Below are 26172 nucleotides of genomic sequence, written 5' to 3' on the forward strand. Positions count from 1 at the left end.
TGAAACTGTGGAGCAGGCTAGTCTCAGATCTGCCTTCTCTGTTTCCAGTGCTGGGTGGGATTAAGGGAAAGCACCACCACATCCAGCCACTGCTAAACATTTTTAGAGTTAATGTAGGTTTTAACATGGAGAAATGAGTTCTGTGTCATGGGTAATCATATGCCCTCCTGACTTGGACAGAAAGAAAAATACAGGTCAAATGGCACAAAAGTAGCATCAAAGAAAATAGTGAAACATTAAATGAGAAGCCCCTGAGGTCTGGGAAAGGAGTGGATTCTCTCTACCTTTTATTCTGTATTGTGCTACAGCTGTTCATCATAGGGTCAGTTTATTTCTTTGTTGTGTATTTAAGGTTATGCTTTTCTTGTTTCCAACCAAGGATCTTGTCAGGAGAACCTCAGCCTCACTCATGGTGATAGATGGAGTGAGAAATGATACCATATGATGAGATTTATGCACAGATCTGTAGAACGCAAAAGTGGGTGTTTAACTGCATCAGGAGGAAGAAAACTGAATCTTAGGTTAAGGCCAGGTGATAGAAATTTGTGCTTTTGTATTCTGTATGGTGTCCCTCCGCCTCCACTCCCCAGTGTCTTTCTGTGTAGCTCAGGCTGTCCTGAAACTTGCTGTGTTATAGACCATGATCCATCTGCCTCTGGCTCCTGAGTGCTGGGATTAAAGGCATGTGCCTGACAAAATTCTCATTTTTCGAAATTAAAAAAAAAATTAAATGTCTAGTTTCTGCCTGTGTGTGTGTCTGTGTTACCATGTGCATGCCTGGTGCCTGTCCTCAGGGACAAGGCAGTGCCACAGCCTAGAACTGCAGTTACGGACAATTTAAGCTGCCAAGTGGGCGCAGGTCCTTTAAACTGCTGAGCCAACTCTCCAGCCCAAGAAACAAGTACTTTAAAATTTTATTTTACTTGGAGAAAAAGGAAATAACGGATTGAAGTCTGTGTTACTAAATAACAGTGGTTTCTTTTTAAATCTTCATCTCACTATTATCATTTAACCACTTGAGGCCTTGTTACTTTGTTGTTTAACTGTTGGAATTGTGTGTGACTCAGTCCTTTTTTATTTTTTTTTATTTTTATGGGTTTCTCTGGTTTTGGAGCCTGTCCTGGAACTAGCTCTTGTAGACCAGGCTGGTCTCGAACTCACAGAGATCCGCCTGTCTCTGCCTCCCAAGTGCTGGGATTAAAGGCGTGCGCCACCACCGCCCGGCTCCTTTTTTATTTTGTACTCATTTCATGAACTATTTATTCTATATTGTCTGAAGTGATTGTCACCAAATTTTAACAGTGTGAGTTTTTCTTTTGAGTAGATTTGCATCAACTTAGTTACCTGTCTGATAGGTTAGTTTGATAAACCAACTTCAGGGTATTTTGATTCACTTGGTACAGGGGTAGAATTGCTACTTTTTTTTTTTCTCTGTTGTTTTGGTTTTTTCGAGACAGGGTTTCTCTGTGGCTTTGGAGCCTGTCCTGGAACTAGCTCTGTAGATCAGGCTGGTCTTGAACTCACAGAGATCTGCCTGCCTCTGCCTCCTCCCGGTGCTACTTTGTTTTCAAGGTCAAGTCCAGTGACCTACAATGTGAGCCCTTGTCTCAGAAAAAGAAAACAGTTATTTGAAAGACAAATTGTATCTAGACTGTTGTTTCTTCAAATTGGTTTGTTTTTGATCTCCTTGATTTATCAAACTACACGTCATGTAGGCCAGAGTCTGGTTACTTTTTCTTTCCTGTCATGCCATCAGCTTTTTATTTAAAACCATTTACTCCTATTTTTTAGGTCCATGTCAGTTCATCATTGTCTCTAGTGTATTGCAATAGACATCCACTTTTACTTTGCCTTCTGCACTAGTCTCTTCTCAAAAAGTGTCAGCTATGTTGATTCTGCTAAAATGGAATGTTTGAATGAAAGCGGGGCTTGGTGTCAGTGTACTGATAATCCAGCATTTGGGAGGTGTAGTCAGGATCAGGAAGGAGTGCAACGTACCAGGATCTTAAGCTGAGTGAGACCTGCCTCAAGGAAAATTTTTAAATTATTTCAGAACTAAAGTTAGAGTTTAACTGATCTTTCCCCTCTTCCTTACTGTTAACTGTGAGTGATAGGATTAAAGTCGGTGTCCCCACTCCTGGCTCACTGGTCATCTTACTGTGTTTTAAGTTGTTGAAGAGAGCTGCGTGCTGCTTTCTGCCACCCAACTCCCGGCCGCCTGGCTAGCTTATGCCCCGAAATAACAACACACAAACTGCATTCTTTTAAACACTGCCTGGCCCATTATATCTAGCCTCTTCTAGGCTAATTCTCATGTATTAATTTAGCCCATTTCTAATAATCTGTGTAGCACCGCTAGGTGCGCTTACAGGTTAAGATTCAGCATGTCTGGCGGCTTGCTTGCTTCATCCTGTCTGCCCGGGGAGAGAGCTGCATGGCATCTGAGCTCACTTCCTCTTCCTCCCAACATTTTGTTTTGTTTACTCCGCCTATCTAAATTTTAACCTATCAGGGCCAAGGCAGTTTATTTAATCAATGACCTTCCTCCATCATTAAGTAACTGGCTTGAGACTGGGGAGATGGCTCAGCAGAATACTTGTTACTCTTGCAGAATATCTGTATACAGCTACCAGCACGGACATGATGGTTCCAAGCATCCAAAACTCCAGTTCCAGGGGATTTGATGCCCTTTTGGCCTCTTAGTAGTAGTAAGCACTCAAATGGTATATATTGCAGAAAAACCCATATAAAATTTAAAAAAACTGGCTAGAAATGTTCTTCTTTAGGGTCTTTTTTTTCTTCTATTCATGTTAGGTTTTTTTTGTAGGTTTTTATTCAGTAGCAACCATGTCAGTGATGTCTTGATTCAATTATCCCGTAATTTTTAGTCATTTAAAACTTAAAAATTTACTTTGTGTGCGTGCACTTGATCCTGTGCCAATTTAGTCCAAAAGTGCATTGAAACTGTTGGAGCTAGAGTTATAAATTATAAGGTGCTTATAATAATCTACATTATATTGGTGCCAGCATCCGAGATTGGATCTATGATAAAGTAAAATGTTCACTAGTAATCTCATGGTGGCTAATAACTGTATTTCCAGTTCCCAGAAGCTCTTCTACCCTTTTCTGACCTCTTGGCTTCTGTGGTACTAAACATGCACAGACATGCAGACCAAACACCCAGAGGGTTTTTGGTTTTTTGAGACAGTTCTGGCTGTCTTGGAACTCAGTTGGAACTGACAGCCTCTGCTTCTTAAGTACTAATTTTTTTTTCTTTTTTTTAAAAATATTTATTTATGTATACAATATTCTCTCTCTGTGTGAATGCCTGAAGGCCAGAAGAGGGCGCCAGACCTGTTTACAGATGGTTGTGAGCCACCATGTGGTTGCTGGGAATTGAACTCAGGACCTTTGGAAGAACAGGCAATGCTCTTAACCACTGAGCCATCTCTCCAGCCCTCTTAAGTACTAAATTAAAGGTGTACGCTGCCACCACCCAGCCAACTTAGTTTTTTTTATTATTTATTTTTAAATTTGCCATTTTCAGACAAGGTTTCTCTGTATTTCTAGCTAACTGAAACTCACTTTGTAGACCATATTGGCCTGTTGGCTGCCTACCTAGTGCTGGATTGAAGGTGTGTGTTGCCACTCTTGGCTGGCATTATTGCTTTTACCTGCCTGCATTTGCTTTTTTTTTTCTTAAATTCTTTAAAGTTTCTGTTTTTATTACTTGGAAAAAAATCATTGGAAAATATTATAAAATAAAATGAATACAAATTGCTTAAGGTATACTGCATTTACTTAAGTGCTGGGATAAAAGGCAGTTGTCATTGTGCCCGGCTCTTTAAGTAAAAGTTTTTAAGAGTACAGACTTAAAATCATTTGCGCCATTTCTTTAAGGTACTCAAAACAAGAACAAAGGCACCCCTTCAGAGCTGTCTGCTTTTTAAGAATTTTTGTGCTCTTGTGCCATGCATGCACACGTACATCGAGCACAACTTGATTCTCCACTTTCACAGTGTGGCCACTGAGCTCAGGTCATTGGATTTGGTGGGAGGTGGAGGTGTCTTTAACTACAGAGCTATTTTGTGGGCCCAGACACTTTGTATTTTGAGGCAGGGACAATTTCACTTTTAGCTTACCAAGTAGGATAGGCTTAATGGCCAATAAGCCCCAAAAGTCAAATTTGGGGTTCTGGAATTACTAGTGTGTGCCACCATTTTTGTCTGTTTTTTTTCTTTTATTAGGGGTGTGTGCGTGCGTGTGTGCGTGTGTGTGTGTGTGCGTGCGCGTGCGTGCGTGCGTGCATTTAGAGGTCGGAAGAGGATGTCAGATCCCCTATATATAGGTGTTAGGGACATTGAACACTGCCTTATAAATGTTGCAGGGCATTGAACGCAGGTCCTTCAGAAAAGCACTAAGTGCTCATACTGAGCTGTTTCTAACTCTGCATTTTTTTGTGTGTGCACGTGAATTCAAAGACTTCTTTTTAGTTTCATGTGAATGGGTATTTTCTCTGCATGTGTGCTTTGTGTCTGGAAGCCAAAAGAAGGGAGTCGGATCACCTGGGACTGTGTGGTTGCTGGGAATCAAACCCAGATTTTCGGGAGAGCATTAAGTTCTCTTCAACAGTCACCTTCCCAACTTGGTTGACAGTAACTACGAATATATTTAGGGAATGTAATTTTGCAGATCCCAGTAGTTAGTAGTTAAAAAATTTTCTTTTAACCTTTTTTTGTGTGTCTTATGTGTGCTAGACAAGTGTTAAACTGAGATACATTTATAGTCCTATAATTATAAAACATTATAGGGTTTTTTTACTAGAATGTTAATTATGTGATTGTATATATAATGTATTTTAATTTTATTTTTTTAACTCATTACCTGTCATCTCTTGTTTTCTCCCACTTTCCTGATTCCCTTTTTAGCTAGTCTCTTCTACTTACATTTCTTTGATTCATTTATTCATAGTAGCATAGGAGTTCCTGTACCTATGAAGAAAAAAGTCTTTCCCTTCCTAGCAAACATTGTCCGTAGAGTCTTGGGAAAGGGTGAGTCTTCATTAGTTCTTTCCCCCTCTCTTTTGGGCATGTTAGCTGGCCCATTAGTGTGTAGTGCTTGTGAAGGTAATCTCAAGTGTTTTGATACTGTCTGAAAAAAGCCAGTTCTTTTCTGTACCACCCAAACTTCAATTTTTGGTATTTTTGAGCATTCATGAGTTTATTCTCACTTTTGGGCAGGTTTACAGTACAAGATTGGGAATGACTTCACATCCCTCATAACAGTGCCACCATTGCAGCAATCGGCACATCTCCCCTGAATAATCAGTAGAGCACTGCACACTTTTCACAGGTTACTACAACTTCTATCCCTCAGCAGAGTCAGACAGATCTGACAAGGCCAGCCTGGGCTACAGAGAGAGTTTCACACAGCGAAACCCTATCTTAAAAACAAAACAAATGTGTAACTATCTTCCCATTGGTTTAATTCAGGATTCTCAGGAATCCAAAAAAACTCAGTGGAGTAGAGACTGGTTAGCATGCTCAAAGTTATAGCTTTAAGGTGCCTCTTAAATCTTCCACATGGGTTTCTCTGTAGCTTTGGAGCATGACCCAAAACACTCTCTTTGTAGACCAGGCTGGCCTCAAAACTCAGATTCGCTTGTCTCTGACTCCTCAGTGCTGAACACACCTTTAAATATTAAACCTAAAAATTAAGGCTAGCACTCTTTTTTTGTTTTTCGAGACAGGGTTTCTCTGTAGCTTTGGAGCCTATCCTGGAACTAGCTCTTGTAGACCAGGCTGGTCACGAACTCACAGAGATCCGCCTGCCTTCTGAGTGCCTGCTGAGTGCCTTCTGAGTGCTGGGATTAAAGGTGTGCACCACCACTGCCCGGCTAATTCTTAATATTTTTAAGCCAATCTATAGGAATTGGTGTTGTTGGTGAGCCTATTAGTGGATTTTCCTCAGTTTATTGTGTTACCTTGCCTCATTCAGTCTTTCTGCCTCGGCTACTCTAGCATAGTTACAGATGTAAGGCATTGAATTTGTTTCATTCATTTAGAATAAGCTCTACATACCCCTGGCCATAACCCTTTTTATATAACCTAGCCACACTGTACCTTACTGTAGACCAGGCAGGCCTGAGACTCTCAGATTTTGTTACCAAGGCTTAAAGCCTTGTGCCACCACGCCCCACCCAGGCTTTTGTTTTGAAGTTAGTTGACTATTAAACTATATAATACTTTCCCTGTTGTAGCCTCTCTGTTGGTTTACAGTGCTAGGTTGTTGTTTTCTTCCTCCATTCTGTCTTGTCTGCTGAGAATAAATTGAATACTAATACTAGAACTACTAAAGGATTGGCCAGACAATGAAAAGTTGGCATTAATTCCAATCCCATAATACTGTCTTATAATTTTTCTCCTCCGCCACCCGTTTTCCTGAGTTGTTTTTCCACAGAGACTCTGTGGACCTGGCTGGACTCAGACTCAAATCTGGTTGCCTTCCTTTGGTATGGTGACTAAAGCCTATATTTCATATTCAAAATTGAGTAGTTACAGAAATTTTAAGTCACCAGTTAAAGTTCACACTTAACTTTCCCGGGTGGTTGAAAAAATAAACATAAAAAAGGATATGACTCCTAAGTATGGTGGTAGTATTGTAGATAAAAGGGATATCCAGAGGCAGAGACTTCTGAGAGAGTCCTGAGAATATGACCCTGAGCCTGGCCATGTGAGGAGGGGGAGGAAGAGAGAGCAAAAATAGTAAAGGGTAGACAAAAGGGACCTGGTAACCAAAAGCTGGATTATATAGGAAAGGACAACTGGGAGAAGAGTAGCCTGCCTACCGAGCTAGAGAAGTTTGGGATAGTGGGTATGATGCCAGCCAAAACCTATAACAAGAACTGAGAGATATTGGGAGAAATTGTTGCCCAGGTCAGCATTGATATGCTGGGCCACCACTACCTGGCATCTGACTTAACAGCTACAAAATATTTTATTTTTTGTATCCTTTTTTTTTTTTAAAATTTAATTTGTATGCAATTTCCTGTGAAGACCAGAAGAGGGCACCAGATCTTATAGATGGTTTTGAGCAGCCTTGTTGCTGGGAATTGAACTCAGGACTTCTGGAAGAGATGTGGTTAAGGTTAAGATTACTCTTAACTACTGGCCATCTCTCCACCCCATGTTTTGTATTTTGAAAACCAGTATTTTTAAGATTTTTGATAATTATGTGATGTGAGTATATGTACATGTGAATGTAGGTTCCTGCTTAGGCCTAAAAATTACTGACTCCTGGAGCTGCACTTACAGGCTAAGAACTGAGGTCATCTGGGAAAGCAGTGTGCTCCTAAACTGGTATTTTCTGTGGACTGTTGAGTTTTGTCAGTTACACAGCTAAGGAGAACCTTGAATCTGATGGTTCAGCCTTTTTGTCTTTGGAATGCTGAAAATGATAGGCCTGTGCTAACATGCTCAGTTTACGTCCATGTATCCAGCCCAAGAAAATGTGCTTTATGTATTTATCATGTGAGTGCATGCCCATATGTATAGAGGAAGGTAGACATAGTTTGCCTTGGTTGCTTTAAAGTTTTACTTCTTGAATCAGGGTAAAGATCTTGTAGCTAGACTGTCTAACTAGCCACATTCCCTGAGCAACTTGTGTTCTAAATACTGGTTTTGCTATACTGCTGCAACTATGGCGGGAGTGGGGATCTGTTTTAGAGACAGGATTTCTTTGAGTAGCCCTGGATGTTCTGGGAACTCTACCATTGTCCCTCCTGATTGTTAACATTAAAGGTGTGCACTACCACCACCCATCTTTTTTTTTTTAAAGATGACTGTATTTTTCTCTTTCTCCCTCTTTAAAATGTGGCCCTGAGAATTGATTTCACTTGTGACATTAAAGGTGTATGTTAAGACATAGGCCAATAAAAAACAAGACTTGTAATTGAATTAAACTGGATCATTTTAAGATGGGTTGTGGTTACTCACACCTTTTAATCTCAGCACTGAGGAGGCAGAGCAGAGAGGTGGTTCTGGCATTCTTGGCCTTGACCAGTCAGTCAAAAGCCCAGTAACCATATTGTGAATTATTGCCTCCCAACATCTACCTTGTTCTTGTCAGTCATGGCCTCTTTTATACTGACAGTGAAGTCAGTATAGTCAGTGAAGTCAGTCTTGAAGATAGGAACCAGGAAGGACAGTGCCTGGCACCTGCTAGATACTTTCTAAAAATTCCATAAGAACTGTGTCGTCTGGCCAGGTGGTGGCGACACATGCCTTTAATCCCACCAGGGAGATAGGCAAGTGGATGTCTGAGTTCAAGACCAGATTGGTATAAAGAGAGTTCCAGGACAACCAGGCCTACACAGCCAGTTCCTCTCTCAAAACAAAATTTGGCTATTTTGGTCAGCGTCCAGGCAGATCTTTGTTAACCTGAAAAAATAAGAGGTAGACAGTAATAATAGAAAAAAGATGGATAAGAGAAGCCAAAATACAAAGAAAATAGCCAATAGTAAGTTAAATGGGAAGGTTCATCAAAGGAAATAAACGATATAGAGCAAAATAGGTGAAATATTATACAAATGATGCTGCCGGTATACAGGTGTGTTTTTATTGAAAAGTGTTAAACAAAGATGTAAAATACTAAAAGCTTGCATAAAAAATTCTTTATAAAATTTGGTTCATTGTTGCCATCTAGTGTCACTCATGTGCTGGAGAAATGGCGGGTGGGGGAAATGGGAGGCGTTTGTAAAAGATTACAGGTTTGGTTCTTAGTACCCATCTATGTAATCCCATTTCCAGTCAAATTACATGTAAACTGACTTCAGGCACCGGGCACAAATGTGAACATATAGAGGCAAGCATACATGCCAATAAAAACACATAGTAAAAATATTGTGCAAAGAAAAAGGGGAGAATTAACCTGTATATGTAGACCTGTGATTTTCTTATTTTTGAGGTCAAAACTGCCCTGTTAACACTACATGGCAACCAATATTGTAATTTAAAAAAAAAAACCTGAATTGCTTTAATCTGAGTTATGTAGTTTCTTACTTAATATTGTTACACTATTTTTGATCTACTCGTGTGTATGGTTATCATGTGATCAAGGCAGAGAACTGTATGAAATGCCCAATAAAAAATGCTTTTTATATTTTTCAGTTTGTTTATATTGCTACATATATAAATTGAAACAATTTTTGGAGTGGAGGTAGTACCAGCTGGGGACTTCTGCTTGTTCTTCTAGAGTATTTGGGTCATTCCCAGCACCTACATGGCAGCTCACACCTGTCTGCAACTCTACTTTCAGGTCTTCTGACATGAGACATACCCTCAGTTCTGAGTATTTTTTTGTTTTTTGTTTTGTTATGATTTGAAGACATGGAATGAGGTTTCTGGGTATTCTTTTCAGTTGCTTGCCATCATAGTTTCCCCCTACCCCAATCTTTTGACAGGATTTCTCTGTGTAGCCCTTACTGCTCTGGAACTTGGTCTGTAAACCAGGGCGACCCCAAACTCAGAGATCCGCTTTCCTCTGCTTCCCAAGTGCTGGAATTAAAGGCGTGTGCCAGCACTGTGCCCATAAGTTTGATTATGGGGTTTTTTTGTTTGTTTGTTTTTAAATAACCAAGGATGAACAGGTAAAACGACCTAGGTCCTTGAGCGGTTATCTAGGAGAGAAGTTGGCAAAGGCGGTGGCAATCCTGTAGGCTTAGCTTATTACTTAGGGAGACAGAATCATGACTATGATGCATGCAGATCTTGTAAAAGAAGGGATTGAGGAGCCGGGCGGTGGTGGAGCACGCCTTTAATCCCAGCACTCGGGAGGCAGAGGCAGGAGAATCTCTGTGAGTTCGAGAACAGCCTGGTCTACAAGAGCTAGTTCCAGGATAGGCTCCAAAACCACAGAGAAACCCTGTCTCGACAAACCAAAAAAAAAGAAGGGATTGAGGGATGTATAAGAGAACCTTATACAATACACACCAAGTATTTTACTAGACATGTATTGCCTAAGGACAGTTAACTTTAACTTTGTAAGAATATTTAATTGTCCTTTTATATTTTATAGTCCAATTAGCCCTACATACCATCCTGGTTTTTGATGTTGGTTATGACTGACTGAGACATTTGTATTTTGTGTATCATAGGGTATCAATTTATTCTTTATCCAACAAATGTGACCTGTCATTTACTAATAAAGTAAGGTGTGGGGAAAGCCGGATGGCTTAGTGAATAAGGTGCTCCTTGCCAAGACTGGCAACTTCAGTTTGATTGCTCATCTATGGTGGAGAGAGAACTGATTTTGATAGCTGTCCATTGATTTCTACATGTCAACAACTTTGCAGTACACATGGGCACAAGTTGTAATGTGGCTTGAAAGCTTTTGACTGCTTCTAAAACTCTATTGAACTCCTAAGTAAAAAATCACTTAACAGACGATCTGTTATGTTTTGTATTACTTAAAACAAAAGAAAAACATACTGAGAATTAGTTTTTCATGATTCCAATAGACTCAGCTTAAATATTTCTCGGTTATTTTCAAAATCAGAGGAGAGTATAAATATGAATTTGAATTCTGATATTAGGATTTATATTGATAATAGACAAACTAAGGATTGTAAAATGCAATTTTTAAAAAGATGTCAGTGGGTATTTTGTGAGATCGACTATTACCATTTCAGGTTTTTGATTGAAAAGAGTCAGCTGCCTGGTGACTCAACATAAAATTCCAGGATTCTGAAGTATTTAGAATTACAGTATTCAGGCCAGCTTTGCCAGAGTAGATGTCTGGGGAAGAAAACTGAAGGAAGTTGCTTTTTCTTATTTGCTTTGTTAATGGCTAGTTTATCATCATCACCATCCAATATTAATATTCCATGTGTAAGATGGTTTTATAGTGATTATACCCTATGAAAAAAAGACTTTGTATTATATGCTAAATCAAATCCAGTGAGTATTTGACTAGTTGGAAATATTTGCCTTTCTATAAGTATACCTTAAAGTTAAAAATTAATTATCTTATACTTGAAAGATGCAGATTTGAAGTAGGTCTGTTATGAGAAAGGCGAGACTATGTTAGAACTAATTGTATGATTCTTATAATAAGGAAGGCAAAAAAGTTTGAAAACTGATTTAGGAAATTATAATGTGCTTAAGGACTTCAACTTGGAATTAAGATAAAACAGAATTGTGTTGCAAGTAAGTGAGAGGACTAAAAGAAATATTATAATTGATACATTTGACATTGTGAGAGGTACAGTAGGTAGTCACAGTGGCTCAGATGAAACACCATTAACAATATCTCTTAACCTGAGTGCTTCTTTTTTGTTCCAGTTTCAGCTTTGTGAGAAACCTTATCAACAAAGAAGATGGCTAGCAACGTTACCAACAAGACAGATCCCCGATCCATGAATTCCCGTGTATTCATTGGGAATCTCAATACTCTTGTGGTCAAGAAGTCTGATGTGGAGGCAATCTTTTCAAAGTATGGCAAAATTGTGGGTTGCTCTGTGCATAAGGGCTTTGCCTTTGTCCAATATGTTAATGAAAGGAATGCCCGGGCAGCTGTAGCTGGAGAGGATGGCAGAATGATTGCTGGCCAGGTTTTAGGTGAGTTGATAAAATTCAAACTTAAAGTAAGCTTGTAAAGTTTTGGATTTCATTATGACATATTTGTACATACGTATTACACTTTGCTATTCTTTTATAAATAATCTAGCAGCGTCTTTTTTTTTTTTTTCGAGACAGGGTTTCTCTGGTTTTTGTAGCCTGACCTAGAACTAGCTCTTGTAGACCAGGCTGGTCTCGAACTCACAGAGATCTGCCTGCCTCTGCCTCCCGAGTGCTGGGATTAAAGGCGTGCGCCACCACCGTCTGGCAAGCAGCGTCTTCTTGATCACCTTATTTGTTTCCCTAAGTCTGTAAGGTAGTCTTTAGATATTTGATGTTGTGACTAAATGTAAGAATACAATGTTATATTATGTGATAATGCAAAGGAGAAACTGGAGAACTTGTGATAGTCTTAAGATAAAACAGATGGTAATAATATTGTATAATGAGGAGCTGTCACAGACAGTGTGTGAATATATAGTTTAGGCTTTGTCCTTTGGATTTTGTCTAAAAGATTTATTCATTATATTTAGTGTTCTTGTATGTATGCCCGCGTAACAGAAGATTGCAACAGATCTTATATAGATGGTTATGAGTCATACGTAGTTTATGGGAATTGAACTCGGGATCTCTGCAAGAGCATTACAGCCAGTGCTCTTAACCTCTAAGCTATTATCTCAACTTTATAAAAATTATTTATTATAATTTATTTATTTATATGCAGTGTTCTGTCTGTATGTTTGCCTTCAAGCCAGAAGAGAGCAGGTGAATCTCTGGTTTACGAGAGCTAGTTCCAGGGCAGGCTCCAAAGCTACAGAGAAAGCATATCTTCATTAATTTTCCCACGCTTATCTTTGCACATGTTCTTTTATGGTGCGTGTATGTGAAATTTAAATAGAAACATTACTGGGAGAGGGACCTGTTAGTAGTAACCCCTGATGTGACATTCCTGAACTGTGTAAGTGCATGAGTAAACATCTATGAAATATGAAGTTTGCAAATGGGAGCTAAGCGTGGGGATAGATAGCAAAGAAAAAATTGTAATGTTATGTCAGGACAGTTTTGGTATAAAACAGTACAGAAATGGAACGCTAGCTCTGTAAAAACCTTTTAAGTGAAAAGGAGAGGTAACGTTATACGTCAGATAAATACAGTCTGAAATACGGGTTTTATTTGCTTTGCTAGAGATTATAATCCAGTCTTTTTGCCTTGAAGTTTTTGTGTTTAATTTTCCCCCCTTTCCCCTTTGTTTTCTTTTTTCCAGATATTAATCTGGCTGCAGAGCCAAAAGTGAACCGAGGGAAAGCAGGTGTGAAGCGATCTGCAGCGGAGATGTACGGGTCAGTACCAGAACACCCTTCTCCGTCCCCTCTACTCAGGTCCGGAACTTTATTATTTATAACTGCATTGTGTCCATCAGTGGGCATCTTCTCTGTGTTTTCTGGATGTGGGGAGGGTTAGTGCAATGTGTTTTTTCTATGTGTAAAAGTATAATGCTTATTAACTTGTGTTAACATACTTTCCCTTTTGCCCCTGTTTCCTAGCTCTCAGATTTGTGCTATTTAAGAATAATTTTATGAGTTTAGCATGAATTCAAGAGAAAATTGTTAGGTTCTAGGAAACTGGGGAATAAGGAAGAAAGGGGATTATGGTTTAACAACTATTATTCTTTCATGGTTTTCAGTGTTCATGGTTTTCCTCATAAGTTATTTTGTTAATTCTCACCTGAGTAACTAATTTGATCACTGCTTCTCCAGTGGTCTTAAGACAATATGGAGGGCAATTGTTTTGTTTGAATGAATGGGGATTATTTGTTGCTAATCTTACTGATCGATTGTTGTGGTGGTTTGGCCTGTTTTCACCCCGTCTGCCTTTTGAATTAACAACAGCAACTCCAAAACAATCTTTTGGTATTTATTTTTCAGTTCCTCATTTGATTTGGACTATGACTTTCAACGGGATTATTATGACAGGTATGTATAAGGATTTTTTCTTTTTGGATATTCCTTAAAAGCCTAACACGCTCACATTCTCTTTAAGTAATGAATGACAGGTTTCAAATGATGCCTTTTTCTTTTTCTTTTTTTTTTGAGACAGGGTTTCTCTGGCTTTGGAGCCTGTCCTGGAACTAGCTCTTGTAGACCAGGCTGGCCCTTGAATTCACAGAGATCTGCTTGACTCTGTCTCCCGAGTGCTGGGATTAAAGGCATGTGCCACCACTGCCTTGCTCAAATGCTGCTTTCTACTCAAAATTAAAACCTAATAAGATATTAAGATGTTAACAAACCCTACTCAAAATCTTTCTGTATATTGGTTTGTTTGAATGTCTGTTTCACGTGTTGGAGGTCTAGTTGCTGAAGAGGCTTGTCAGATCAGCTTTTTTGCAGGCACGTGTGAGGTGACAAGCATTGGTACTGTGGTTGGAATGTGGGTCATCAGGCAGTGGTCTCATTCCTGAGCCAGCTTGTACCCATATCACAGCATGGCGTTTTCGTTGATTTGAAAGGATCTGTATTAGAATAGAAAGGATCCCTAATGTTTAAACTCGCATAGTTACCTTTGAATATACCTTTTAATGAACTAGGAAACATTAAGTCATGTATGATAGCAAATTGCTTTAAAAGCAACATTGCTAAGATTTTTAAGTGTGGCGTATAGTTTACTTTTTTTTTTTTATTTTTTTTGAGACAAGGTTTTTTTGATGCCTGTCCTGGAACTACCTCTTGTAAACCAGGCTGGCCTTGAACAGAGAGATCTGCCTGCCTCCTGAGTGCTGGGCTTAAAGGCATGCACCACCACCACCCGGCCTATAGTGTAGTTCTAACAAACAGGGAGATGCAAACATTTCTAACTTGGACCTTAAATGGCTTTAGTGTTTGTAGGACAACCATGAGGGTTTTGACTTGGTAGAGTTAGGTGAGAGCAGACAGAAGTTATCATGGTACTAGATGTGGTGGTATGTGTACACCTTTGATCATGGCATGCAGTAGCAGCACATAGACCTACACAATGCAGTGTAGCTGTATTATCAGGTCTACTGTCTTCAGAGGTTAAGAGTTACCAAAACATCTAAATAACCGGGCTTAGATCATCCCTTTTAGAGGGAAAGGATCGGGGAGGGTCATAAGACCCTCTGCATTGCATCCACCTATCCCCAACCAGTTCTATATCATGTGGCTTGGGATCTTAGGTCAGGGTTAATGGAAGGGCACATTCCATGAAGCCTTGAGGGTGTCTTCTGTGTTGGTAAAATTCCTTCCATTGTAGCTTCTTTATGGACTTCTGTGCTGTAATATGTACCTTCGTTTGTCATTGGGTCCTTATAATGAGTGATAAACTTGTACACACGCCCCAGGAAAGGAGGACTTTTTCTTTTTAAATTTGCAGTTACTGCATGTATGTCTGTGTGAGGGTGTTAGACTTTTGGAGTTACAGATAGTTTAGTCATATGTAAGTAAGTTGGGAATTAAACCTGGGTCCTCTGGAAGAAGAGTCAGTGCTCCTAACTGATGAGCCATCTCGCAGCACCTATTGAACTGTGTGTATACATGTTCACACACAGGAATATGGAGGCCAGAAGTAAAAACCACGTTTTCAGTTAGGCATAGTAGGAAGGTGGGACTTTAAATGCATTTTAATGGGTGAACAGTACATATGAATGTTTGGAGGATATAGCTAATGCCGTTTATTTATTTAAAATACTTGAATTAGATCCTTGCTTTTATTGGGCATCTCCCTTTTCATTTAACCTTTTTAGGCTAGCCTCACATATATAACACGTATCACAAGCTCTATTGGTGATTATTTTTCTTTGAGCTTTCTTTGAATTTATGTCTCCTCCCAACTGCTGGTCTTAGAGGTTTATCAAGTTAGAAAATAGGTACTTTTTTTTTTTAAGATTTTAACTATTTTAATAGTATTCAAAGAATTGTATGTCTTTAAATCTTCTGTTTTATTTTCCAGACTGAATTTCTCTAACTGCATTTCTGAAAAACTCACTTTGAGTTGTATGTGGAAATATTGGTATATTGGAGCAGCAGTAAGACACAGAGAATTATCTGGCCAAGGGAATTTCCAATTAAGTTTTGAAAAGTTAGGGGTGCTGTGGAAGAAGGATTAAAAAGTTCCTTTGTAATTTTGGTTTTTTGAGACAAGGGTTTCCCTGTGTATCATCAGCTCTGGCTGTCCTGGAACCTATAGTTGGACCTGTAGGCCTAGAACTTGGCAGCAATCATCCTGCCTCTTCTGCTGGGATTAAAAGGTTTGAACCAATTCACTGGCAGGATACAAAAGTTGTTAACAGTGTTTTTAAACACTGCCTTTGAATTTTTTAATTCAAAGGATAAGCTGGAGGGAGGGGGGTGATCACAGTGTCATCCACTTGGAGCCGTACTAAGTGAAGACTGTAAAAGATACACACTGCCCCAACTTTAAAGACTGGCGTCATGAGAAACAAGGAGCTGATAAGAAACCCTTGAAGTGTCCTGGCAGCTTTGTCATATAAACAACAAACACAGGAGTGCATGGTTGTTCTGTAGTGGTAGAGGAAGTGTTTACTCAAGACAAATTGATTGGTCAGCAAAGAACTTTGTAACTTAGAGTTAACTCCCCTTTGGAGCTAGATGCCACCTGGCATTCATTTTGTGTGGGTGGTCTTGTACAGAATACATCATTGTTGGAATCACTAGAGTAACCAGATTCCTTTGTAGCTCATCTCTAATAAGATTTAATGGTTCCTTTGTTTTTAAGAGACTTGTTGACCATGAACTCAGAGCTGTTTGCCTCAGGGATTAGTGATAGGAATTGCCTTGCCCTTGCCCAGTAAATCAGCTGCTTTGCAAGCCAATATTTAGCGGGTGAGGAAGAGCATCTGAATTTGGGTTACTAGGAAGATTCTGGCCTCTTCCCCACCCCTAAATTGGACCTGACACACGAGAGCAGTGTGACATGGTAATGCTAAATTCCCATGAAGTTAATGTTCAACACGTATGTCATAACCTAGATTACTTTTGTTCTGAAGCCTTTCAAAGAGATTACTAATTAAGAAAAGTAGATTCAAATGAAGGATTTCAGAGTCAGTTGGCATTCTTACCTTGCATATATTCGCGTGTCATGTTGACTCTTTGTGGTGCAGATTTTTGAATCACTATTCTGTTTTGCAAGTATTCTAAAATCCACACGGTGATGAGCTGGTTGTGTGTATTTAGTTTTGACTTTGATGTTAGTTTCTGCAGCCTCAGGTAGCCCGGGTCTGCTTAAAGATCCTTTTTGCCTCAGTGCTGTGATTACAGTGTACCACCTCACCTGGCTTGTTTTCTTACAAGCTGTGTGCCCTAGTATGTTTAGTTGTCCAAAGCATTCTTAGTGTTGAAATGTTTTCATTTAGAGGTGTAGTAACTTGGTATGATAGTTTTTCAAAACTCCCTGTGGCTTCCTCATGTATAAGAGATGCGGTTCCCTTATGTAAGAGGTAGATGGTTTATATACTTGTACCCTCTCTACATCCTACTCAGGAGCCCAGCTGTATTTTGCATGCTTTTCTCTAGATTACTGTGATACCTGTGAGGAATACCGTGTGTAATGATTAAACTGTATTGCTTAGCAAATGACTCAAACTTGTGTAAATCTTTCAAATTGTTGAAATGACTGGAATTGAATGTAATAACAGAAATAATGATAATGGTGATTGGCATGTAATTCCAACCCTCAGAAGGTTGTCAAATTGAGGCTAGCCTGTCAAATACAAGAATGAAAGAAACAAATGCAAATCACACAGTATAATGGGGAAAAAAGGATTCCTTTAGTCCCCTGCCCCCAAGACAAGGATTTCTTTGTAGTGCTGGAATTAAAGTTGTGAGCCACCATCACTTGCCTAGCAAATAAATCTACAGAGTATGCTAACTCTAAAACATAAGTCTGCTTAAAAGGACCTAAATATTTTTTAATCCTTGTTCTGTGTCCACTTAAAGAGTTTATGTGACAAGAGATTAATAAGATGTTCTGTAGTTTTTTCTCATTTTCGCACTGATCTTTATTAAAAGTATATTTGTTGTTGCAAATTTAGAGGATGAAAACACAATTTTTAGATAATTAAGCAGTCTCTGTTTCAGAAAAACGCAGATAGGAGTAGCAGGTGCATTCTTTCTGTCTGCTGTACCTCCTTTTGTTTGGCTTTTGTTTTTTGAAGTAGGACCTCACTTTGTAGTGCTCTTCTTGGGACTCACTGTACAGACCATGCTGGTCTTGAAAATCAGAGATCCACCTGCCTCTGCAGTACTAATGGCATGTGCTTTATTAAATGTTTATTAACTTATTGTTAATTCAGAAAGTGTTAAGGCCTAAGATTCAGGGATTCTTAGGCAACCTTGAACAATAAGAAATAGCTGTAGTAAACTTTGTCTCACAGAAATGAAGGTAAATGGGAGAACTGTTGGTTAAAATGGTAGAGCTGGACAAACCAGTGTAACATGCATTTCAAATCAACAAATATAATTCGTCTTTGTTCCATTAAGCTGATTTAATTAAAGTTACCTTTTACTTGTGATAGGTCATATTCTCCTATGGAATGGAAGTCCTCCAGGTGGTCCTGGCTGGCTTTAAGTATGGTGTGCCAGCCATACCTCTGCATACTAAAATAAGTAATTGTAGTAAGATGTTTCCACATTGATGGTGGGCAGTCATGTGGCCAGAGGAAAACTTCTGGCTTCTTCTTCCCTTCATCCAAATTCCAGAGATCAAATCCAGCTCATTAGGTTTGGCAGCAAATGCTTTAATGTGCTGCTATGTTACCTGTCCTCTGATTAGCTGTGGGTTATTTTTTTTCCTATTTAAGGTGAAAAATTTAGGTGGCTGAACTTGGTAATTATAGTAGCAGCATTTTTGTTTATGTGATCAGACTTCGTTAAAAATGAATACCTTGGTAAATTTTAGTCATTTTATGAGCATTACACTTGACTTTATGTTGATTGCTTAAAAAGCAATTCATTATAAGTAATATTCTGTCGAAAGTGTCAGAGAGGAAATAAACATTGTACTTAACCAGCCAAGCCTATCTATCACTCAATGAATGATTTTTCCTCTCGGGAGTTTCTGTGGTGGTATTTCAACAGAGTGGAGTTTTGAATCGCATCAAACAGAATTCTGTTGTAAGACATTCACACACCCCCCCCCCATAGGATGTATAGCTACCCAGCACGTGTTCCTCCTCCTCCTCCAATTGCTCGAGCGGTGGTGCCTTCTAAACGCCAACGTGTTTCTGGAAACACCTCTCGGAGGGGCAAAAGTGGATTCAATTCAAAGAGTGGACAACGGGGCTCTTCTTCCAAATCCGGAAAATGTAAGTGTTAATTTGCTTTTATCATGGTGTGGTGTTTGTTCAATGCCTTCTACCTCCAAATTTTATTTACATATATGTATGTAGGGTGGGGCTATTGGGCTCAGAGTGGGTGTTGATTCCTGGAGTTACAGATGTGAGATACCCAACATAGGTGCTGAGAACTTCTGCAAGAATAACAAACTTAGCCACTTCTCCAGCCTGTATTTATTTTAAATTAAGGGCATTGCTACAGTTGATATAACTGGTATATGTGTATGAACTTGAAACAGTGAGATGAGGGGTGAGTCTGGGAGATGCTCAGTTGGTAAAGTTGCTGCACTGCAAGGGATGCAGATCTGAGTTTGGGTTTTGAGCGTACATAGAAAACAGAAGTACCTTACTTTAACTACCTTGGCAGGGTGGGGGTGGTTGAGAGCAACTTGCAACCTGGACTTGCAAAGTCAGTGAATTCCTGTTTCATTGAGAGATCCTTTAGTAGTCATGGCTTTAGCCCCCACATTAGGGAGGCAGGAGCAGGCACATAGCGAAAGCCTGTTTTCTGTTAATGTGTGGTGGTGGTACACAACTTTTTAAGTCCTAGCTCTTGGGAGATGGGGCAGGAGGATCTCTTGAGTTCAAGGTCAGCCTGGTCAACAAACGAACAAGTTACAGAACAGTAATTGCTTCAAAGTTACAAAGAGAAACCCTCTTGAAAAACCCACAAAAGAAAAACTTTCCCTCTTCCATAATAAAGAACAATGTTGTATGACACTTGACATTGCTTCTGACTTATTCATGAACACAAGCCAAGGAAAAAGTAGTGATTAAGAATTTCAGGTTAAGAAGGCTGATATGTGGCAGCGCACAACTTTAATCCTAGCAGAAGCAGAAAGATCTGTGAGTTCTGTAACATACAAGTTCTATAATATAACATTAACATAAGTCATTTACCAACTGAAGATAAAGGTTTCTGTTACTTAGCTGGTGGTGATGACATGCAACTTTAATCCCAGCACAGCTTGCAGGACAGCCAGGGGTACTCAGAAGTCCTGTCTCTCCCCCCCCCCCCAAAAAAAAGTTTCCATTACTTATTGTTGTGGTTGTTACCTCATCCAAATTGTTACTTTTTTTTTTTTGGAAATACATGGCTGTTAAAGCAATTTCCCCCTATGGTGCTCAAAAAACCCAGCACTTAGGAAGAGACTGATTATTATTATTTTTGGTTTTTCGAGACAGGGTTTCTCTGCAGCTTTGAAGCCTGTCCTGGAACTAGTTCTTGTAGACCAGGCTGGCCTCCAGCTCACAGAGATCTGCCTGCCTCTGTCTCCCAAGTGCTGGGATTAAAGGCGTGCACCACCACCGCCCCAAGAGACCATTTTCAACAACTGGTAAATTATGTTTTATTCTAATCTAATAACGTATTTGTTACAGTGAAAGGTGATGACCTTCAGGCCATTAAGAAGGAGCTGACTCAGATAAAACAAAAAGTGGATTCTCTGCTGGAAAGCCTGGAAAAAATTGAAAAAGAACAAAGCAAACAAGCAGGTAGTTTAATGTATTTGCAAATTGGGATGTTTGGGAAGGGCATTTGTTTGTTTGTAAGACTATCCTTGTTCTTTGATTAATGAGAGTTCTCTATATCCTGTGGGCAACCCTTGCCCCTGGACAGACTTGTCCTTCTCCTCCCCAGTAGAGATGAAGAATGAGAAGTCGGAGGAGGAGCAGAGCAGTGCCTCTGTGAAGAAAGACGAGACAAACGTCAAGATGGAGTCTGAGGCGGGCGCAGATGACTCTGCCGAGGAGGGCGACCTGCTGGATGACGATGACAATGAGGATCGAGGGGATGATCAGGTGATCACCTGGTGACAGGAGGGGAAGTTGGGGACTGTGGTCCAGGGAGACAGGGAACACCTCTAACGCCACTTTATTGGTTTCCATTTCTCACAGCTGGAGCTGATCAAGGACGATGAAAAAGAAGCTGAGGAAGGAGAGGATGACAGAGACAGCGCCAATGGGGAGGATGATTCCTAAGCACATAGCGGAGTTTAGAGATCTTATCCTGTTATTCATTTACCTAGGCGCTTGTGAGAGATGGAAGTAACACCAGATCCTCTCCCCTAGTGTCTTCAGCACAGTCTCACTGTTCGCCCTCTTCCTCTCCTGTGTTCATTGATTCATAATTGCCTTGCGCCTAGTTCCATTCTCACATCCTTTGATGCTCCTTAGTAGTTTTGTTAAGTCTTACCCTGTAAGTTTTGCTTTTAATTTTGATACCTCTTTGACTTAACAATAAAACGATGTATGGTTTTTATCAACTGTCTCCAAATAATCTCTGGTTATGCAGGGAGTACAGTTCTTCCCATTCATATAATTTCAGTAGTTGCTTCCCTAACTGCAGAGGCATCTATCTCATTTACTTGTGATCCCTGAGAGCAGCTTTGCATTAGAGGTGTGTGTTTTCCCTCACTTGAGTGGGGCTGTTCAACACGAATGTAACCATGTATTTTTGTGAATGAGAGTTGGCATGTCGAATGCATCTTACAGGAAAATAGTGTAATAGTCTTAATATTTGTTTTCTAAAGTTAATACCATGGGTTATTTTTGTGAACAGCCTGATGTTTGGGATCTTTTTCTCAAAATAAACAATTCCTTATTAAACCAGGAATTTGAAGGAAAAAACTGATTTTTATTATAATTACTTTTTTTAATTGACTTCTGCAAATCTTACCAGATTATATTAAAGAGTTTTTGAGTCATAGTCATGTGTACCAATATAAATTAAAATAATTTCAAGATGAATGTTAATTTTAAATTATATTGACATGGAGTGGTTTATTGTTTCAGTTACTGTTTAGAAGCCTAGTTAATTTTTATTTGGATTCCCATCCTGGCCTCACAGGATATAGGAAAGTATTTGTCTTTCAGAAAACTGAGAGTACAATGAGGGAGGGCTAATATCTGTATGAGCTTACCCTTGCTAGATTAGTTTCAGTCATTGCGAACAATGCGCCACATAAGACCCAACTTTTTTTTTTCAATACAGAGTTCCTGTATAGCTTTTGAGCCTTAGAAACTGCTCTGTAAACCCAGCTGGCCTTGAACTCACAGAGATCCACCTGTCTCTGCCTCCAAAGTGCTGGCATTAGAGGTGTGTGCCACTACCATGGCCCAGCTTAAGAACCAACATTCTAAGGCTAAAAATGTGAAAAGGCTTTGAAGCTTGTTTGTTACTTGGCTTGGTCCTGACAGCCAGTTTATTTTTGATTTACCCCTATTTTTCTGTATAGTGGGCTATAAAACCTGGTCATTTATGAACATAGACTTCCTATTTTTCAAAATATATCATTCCGTTTAGCAGACAGTGCTAGCTTGTGTTTTCATCCTGTGCACAGTAGACAAACATTTCCTTTTATGTAACAAATGGTAAAAACTGAGTTACAAGTAGAATGACTGAGAGCTATACCCTTGGGTCTCACCCCCCACCCATATGATCCTGGATTTTCCTGTGAACACTCACACATTTAACTGTACTGAGTTAAAAATAGAATGACTATTTGGGGGCTACCTTTGGGTCCCATGCCCCCACCTGTATGATCTTGGTGTATAGTCCTGGGTTTTCACATGAACACTCATATTTAACTGTACTGAGTTTTTAGCTAGTTTAGATTCTGTGTTCCATGTTACAACCTGCTGAACCACACTTGGGCCATCTAGAAGCAGGTAGTCAAGGGAAGGATCTAGATCTTGGATGGATATTTTATTCTGTCATAGGCATGTTAGATTTTTAGAGTAGCGGGGATGTAATCTAATCTAGTGTTTATCAGATGCCCAAGATAGGAATAAAAAAACCTATTTGATGCGTTGGTGTTTTCAAGATGTTGGGGGCAGATTCAGTTCAGAATAGAGCAACATCTTTAGCTCATATTCCTTTTCAGGTGAATTTATACTTTCTCCAAGAATGCAGATAGAAAATCTGAGAAAAGAGTGAAATTACACTTTTCATTCATCACCAAAACTTATCAGTACCCTTAAGCCTAATAAGAACATTGTATGCTGTAGGCCTCAGCATCCTGTGTGATTTTCTTTGCCTAGAAAAGAAAACAATTGCAAGGTAGTGTTGGCACATGCCTTTAATTCCAGGTTTCGGGAGGCAGAGGCAGGCAGATCTCTTTGAGTTTGAGGCCATCTGGTCTACAAGAGCTAGTTCCAGGACAGGCTCCAGAGAAACCCTGCCTAGATATATGTACTTGCTTTGACATTCAGGGTCCTAGGCCAACAAAGCATGGTGTTTTATCCGGTTACAGAAGTTGACTGGGCACCTGTAGTTGTGGGCTAACTCATTTGTTTTGAAGGTTAGTGGCATTAACATTTGGATCAGATGGTAGGTGTTTTAGGTCCATTTAGGTGCATTGTTGTGAACACGTTAGATCCCCTGCAATGGGAGTTACAGTTGTGAGCCGTGTGGGTGCTGGAAATTGAGCCTGGATATTCTGGAAGAGCAACCACTGAGCCATCTAGAGATCCTCTAGGTATATTTTTCAAACTCGGGGGGGGGGGTGGGGGTTGGATTTTAATCCAAGAAGTAACTATTTAAAGGGAATTTGGGATACTTTTGATATCAAAATAAAGGTGGTCTCATGTATTCGAAGCCAGGCTTTGCATCACCAATTTGAGGATGATTTCAAACTTACAATAGTCTTTTACGTACCAAGTATTGGACTTATAAATGTACTACCATGCTAATAGGTGAAAAATAGAGAATGAATTTCTAGTACAGTTTCTTACCTTTTGCTAAGGGTTTATAACCAAGAGCATGCCACCTGGATGTTGACTCTAGGCTACTATCCCAGTCTGTCAAGTTGCAGATGCTGATAGTTTTACATTTTGAAGACTATCCTTTGGGATCTTGGTATCAGTGGAATCAGGAGACTGACAGTTGTCAGGTTACTCAAATACTTCTACATATATATCCATTTGAAGAACATCTTAAGGCTCAATGTTCTTTTTTTCTTTTTTTTGGTTTTTCGAGACATGGTTTCTCTGGTTTTGGAGCCTGTCCTGGAACTAGCTCTTGTAGACCAGGCTGGTCTCGAACTCACAGAGATCCTCCTGCCTCTGCCTCCCAAGTGCTGGGATTAAAGGTGTGTGCCACCACCGCCCGGCAAGGCTCAATGTTCTAAGACTTTAGAATAACAATTTGTCCCATTTTCTAGTTTTTACGGTGAAGAGGGTAAATTAGAAAAGGATAGATTGGCGGTGCTGGTACACGTCTTTAGTACCAGAACTCAGGAGGCAGAGGCAGGTGTATTTCTGAGTTTGAGGGCAGCCTGGTCTACAGAGGGTGTTGGAGGCGGTAGCCGTTATTTTGGTCCTGGCAGCCCGTCTAGCTTAGACCAGAATTAATACAGAAACTGTATTAATTAAATCACTGCTTGGCTCATTAGCTCTAGCTTATTGGCTAACTCATTAATTCCTATTGCTATGTGGCAGTGGCGTAGGCAAAGTTTTGCCACACCTGGCTCCATGGTCTAACTAACACCACTTCCCTCCTACCATGCTATAGACTCAAAGCAGTTCTTTATTCATTAACCAATAAAAGCAACACAAAAGGACCTCCCACACCATTTCCCCTTTTCTGTTTAAACAAAAAGGAAGGTTTTTAACAGAAAAATTATCAAGAATAACAGTTACAATGTCTGCTTTATCTTTTATCATAGGTAATATATTCTACTGGGGTCCTTGATGGAGTTGAATTTATAGTTATCCTTAGTTATTACCTAAGTAAACAGGAAGCACATTGTTTGCAACTTTCAAAACTAGACAGAGACATCTTGCTCCTAGACAGTCACCCAAAGTTCTGTTCCATTGGGGCACCCCATCTTCAGCCCACAGGCCCATAGTATTCAGCAAACTTCCATGAAGCAGAAAATTTCAAAGACATTTCTGTCTATATTGACAGTTTGTCATATTTCTCTGTGGCCTGCAGAATGTTTAGCAGACTTTCATAAAGCAGGAACCCCGAAGGATCTCTCACCTTTGGGCAAGTTTAGCAGTCATCACTCCGCGGGTCATGCATGTTTAGCTCATCAAACAGTCCAGGCAAGAGTAATCTCTTGCCCAAATGGCTTGTAAACTCCATGAAGAGTCTCTTTGATGCCCATCTTTCTTTTGAAGTAGATTGGTGCTACCAAGAGCAGATGTGTCTCATTGTCATGAAAAGTCTTAAGCTCTCAAAACATTTTAAATGCCATATTTTGAAGGTCTGGAATATTTGAATACCTGAAATGTACTCTATACATCTAGAAAATCAAGTATGACTATAAGCTTGACTATTATAGATGAGTATTATATTTCTTGTTACATTTTTAAGTGAATTACACAAATGTACCTTAAGATCAGAAATACATACACATAACAAAATCGATCTTAAATTTGTATCAATAAACCAAGTTCTGAGCCGGGCAGTGGTGGCACACGCCTATAATCCCAGCACTCGGGAGGCCCTGTCTCGAAAAAACAAAAACAAAGATCGATACCAATGCAAATTATACGAATCTGTATCATATCCCCCTTTAAAGACTGTAGTTTTATTTATTTTTTTAAAATATTTATTTATTATGTATACAATATTCTGGATGTGTGTATGTCTGCGGGCCAGAAGAGGGCACCAGACCTTATTACAGATGGTTGTGAGCGACCATGTAGTTGCTGGGAATTGAACTCAGGACCTTTGGAAGAGCAGGCAATACTCTTAACCACTGAGCCATCTCTCCAGCCCTGTAGTTTTATTTTTTAAGAAAAACATTTTTATAGCTCTCTGTACTTTTTTCTTCTCTCTCCTAAGCCTACGTTCATTTATCCAATACTGACCCATTTAGAGTTCTTTTATATCTGAGTCTGTCCTTATTGAGTTATCTGTAATTCTTTACTATCTATCTTGAAGAGCTTTTAAAATGGTAAGCAGCTGGTTTGCAGTTGCCCTAGATGCTGGCTCCGCCTCTCCACTTTTAAAATGGTGGAGGTATCATTACTGCCAGCTCCAGGGCTGCCAGGTAGGAGCCATGCTCAGCACTTTAATTCTGAGAATTGAGTGTGCACACACAAACCCCCTTTATCTGAGTAATAGCTAAATATGCCCTGCAGCGCACTGCGTGGCCTGGAAATAACTGTATGGCGGCAGGAATCCACCATGCTCTCCTGCTTGTGCATGCCTAGCAGTCCTGATCCGCCACCCACACAGGC

General features: G+C 39.7%; 1 protein-coding gene across 25 annotated transcripts in view; it reads left to right on the forward strand.

The window, feature by feature from the left end:
* Positions 1–21591, forward strand: part of Hnrnpc (heterogeneous nuclear ribonucleoprotein C) — a 28728-nt gene extending 7137 nt beyond the window's left edge. For 8 of the 25 annotated variants that reach the window (XM_075949834.1, XM_075949833.1, XM_075949837.1 and 5 more), the window contains 7 exons: positions 11340–11615; positions 12880–12994; positions 13541–13588; positions 18791–18951; positions 20362–20475; positions 20600–20781; positions 20878–21591. In XM_075949834.1, coding sequence (XP_075805949.1) covers positions 11375–11615; positions 12880–12994; positions 13541–13588; positions 18791–18951; positions 20362–20475; positions 20600–20781; positions 20878–20961 — 945 coding nt within the window. In that variant the 5' untranslated portion in view covers positions 11340–11374 and the 3' untranslated portion in view covers positions 20962–21591. The remainder of the gene's footprint in view (positions 1–11339; positions 11616–12879; positions 12995–13540; positions 13589–18790; positions 18952–20361; positions 20476–20599; positions 20782–20877) is intronic. The other 17 variants (XM_075949848.1, XM_075949847.1, XM_075949849.1 and 14 more) reach the window with 6 other exon arrangements.
* Positions 21592–26172: the final 4581 nt, after the last annotated feature.

This window comes from Microtus pennsylvanicus, chromosome 15 (assembly GCF_037038515.1).
Source record: "Microtus pennsylvanicus isolate mMicPen1 chromosome 15, mMicPen1.hap1, whole genome shotgun sequence".
In the NCBI taxonomy this organism is placed as follows: Eukaryota; Metazoa; Chordata; class Mammalia; order Rodentia; family Cricetidae; genus Microtus; species Microtus pennsylvanicus.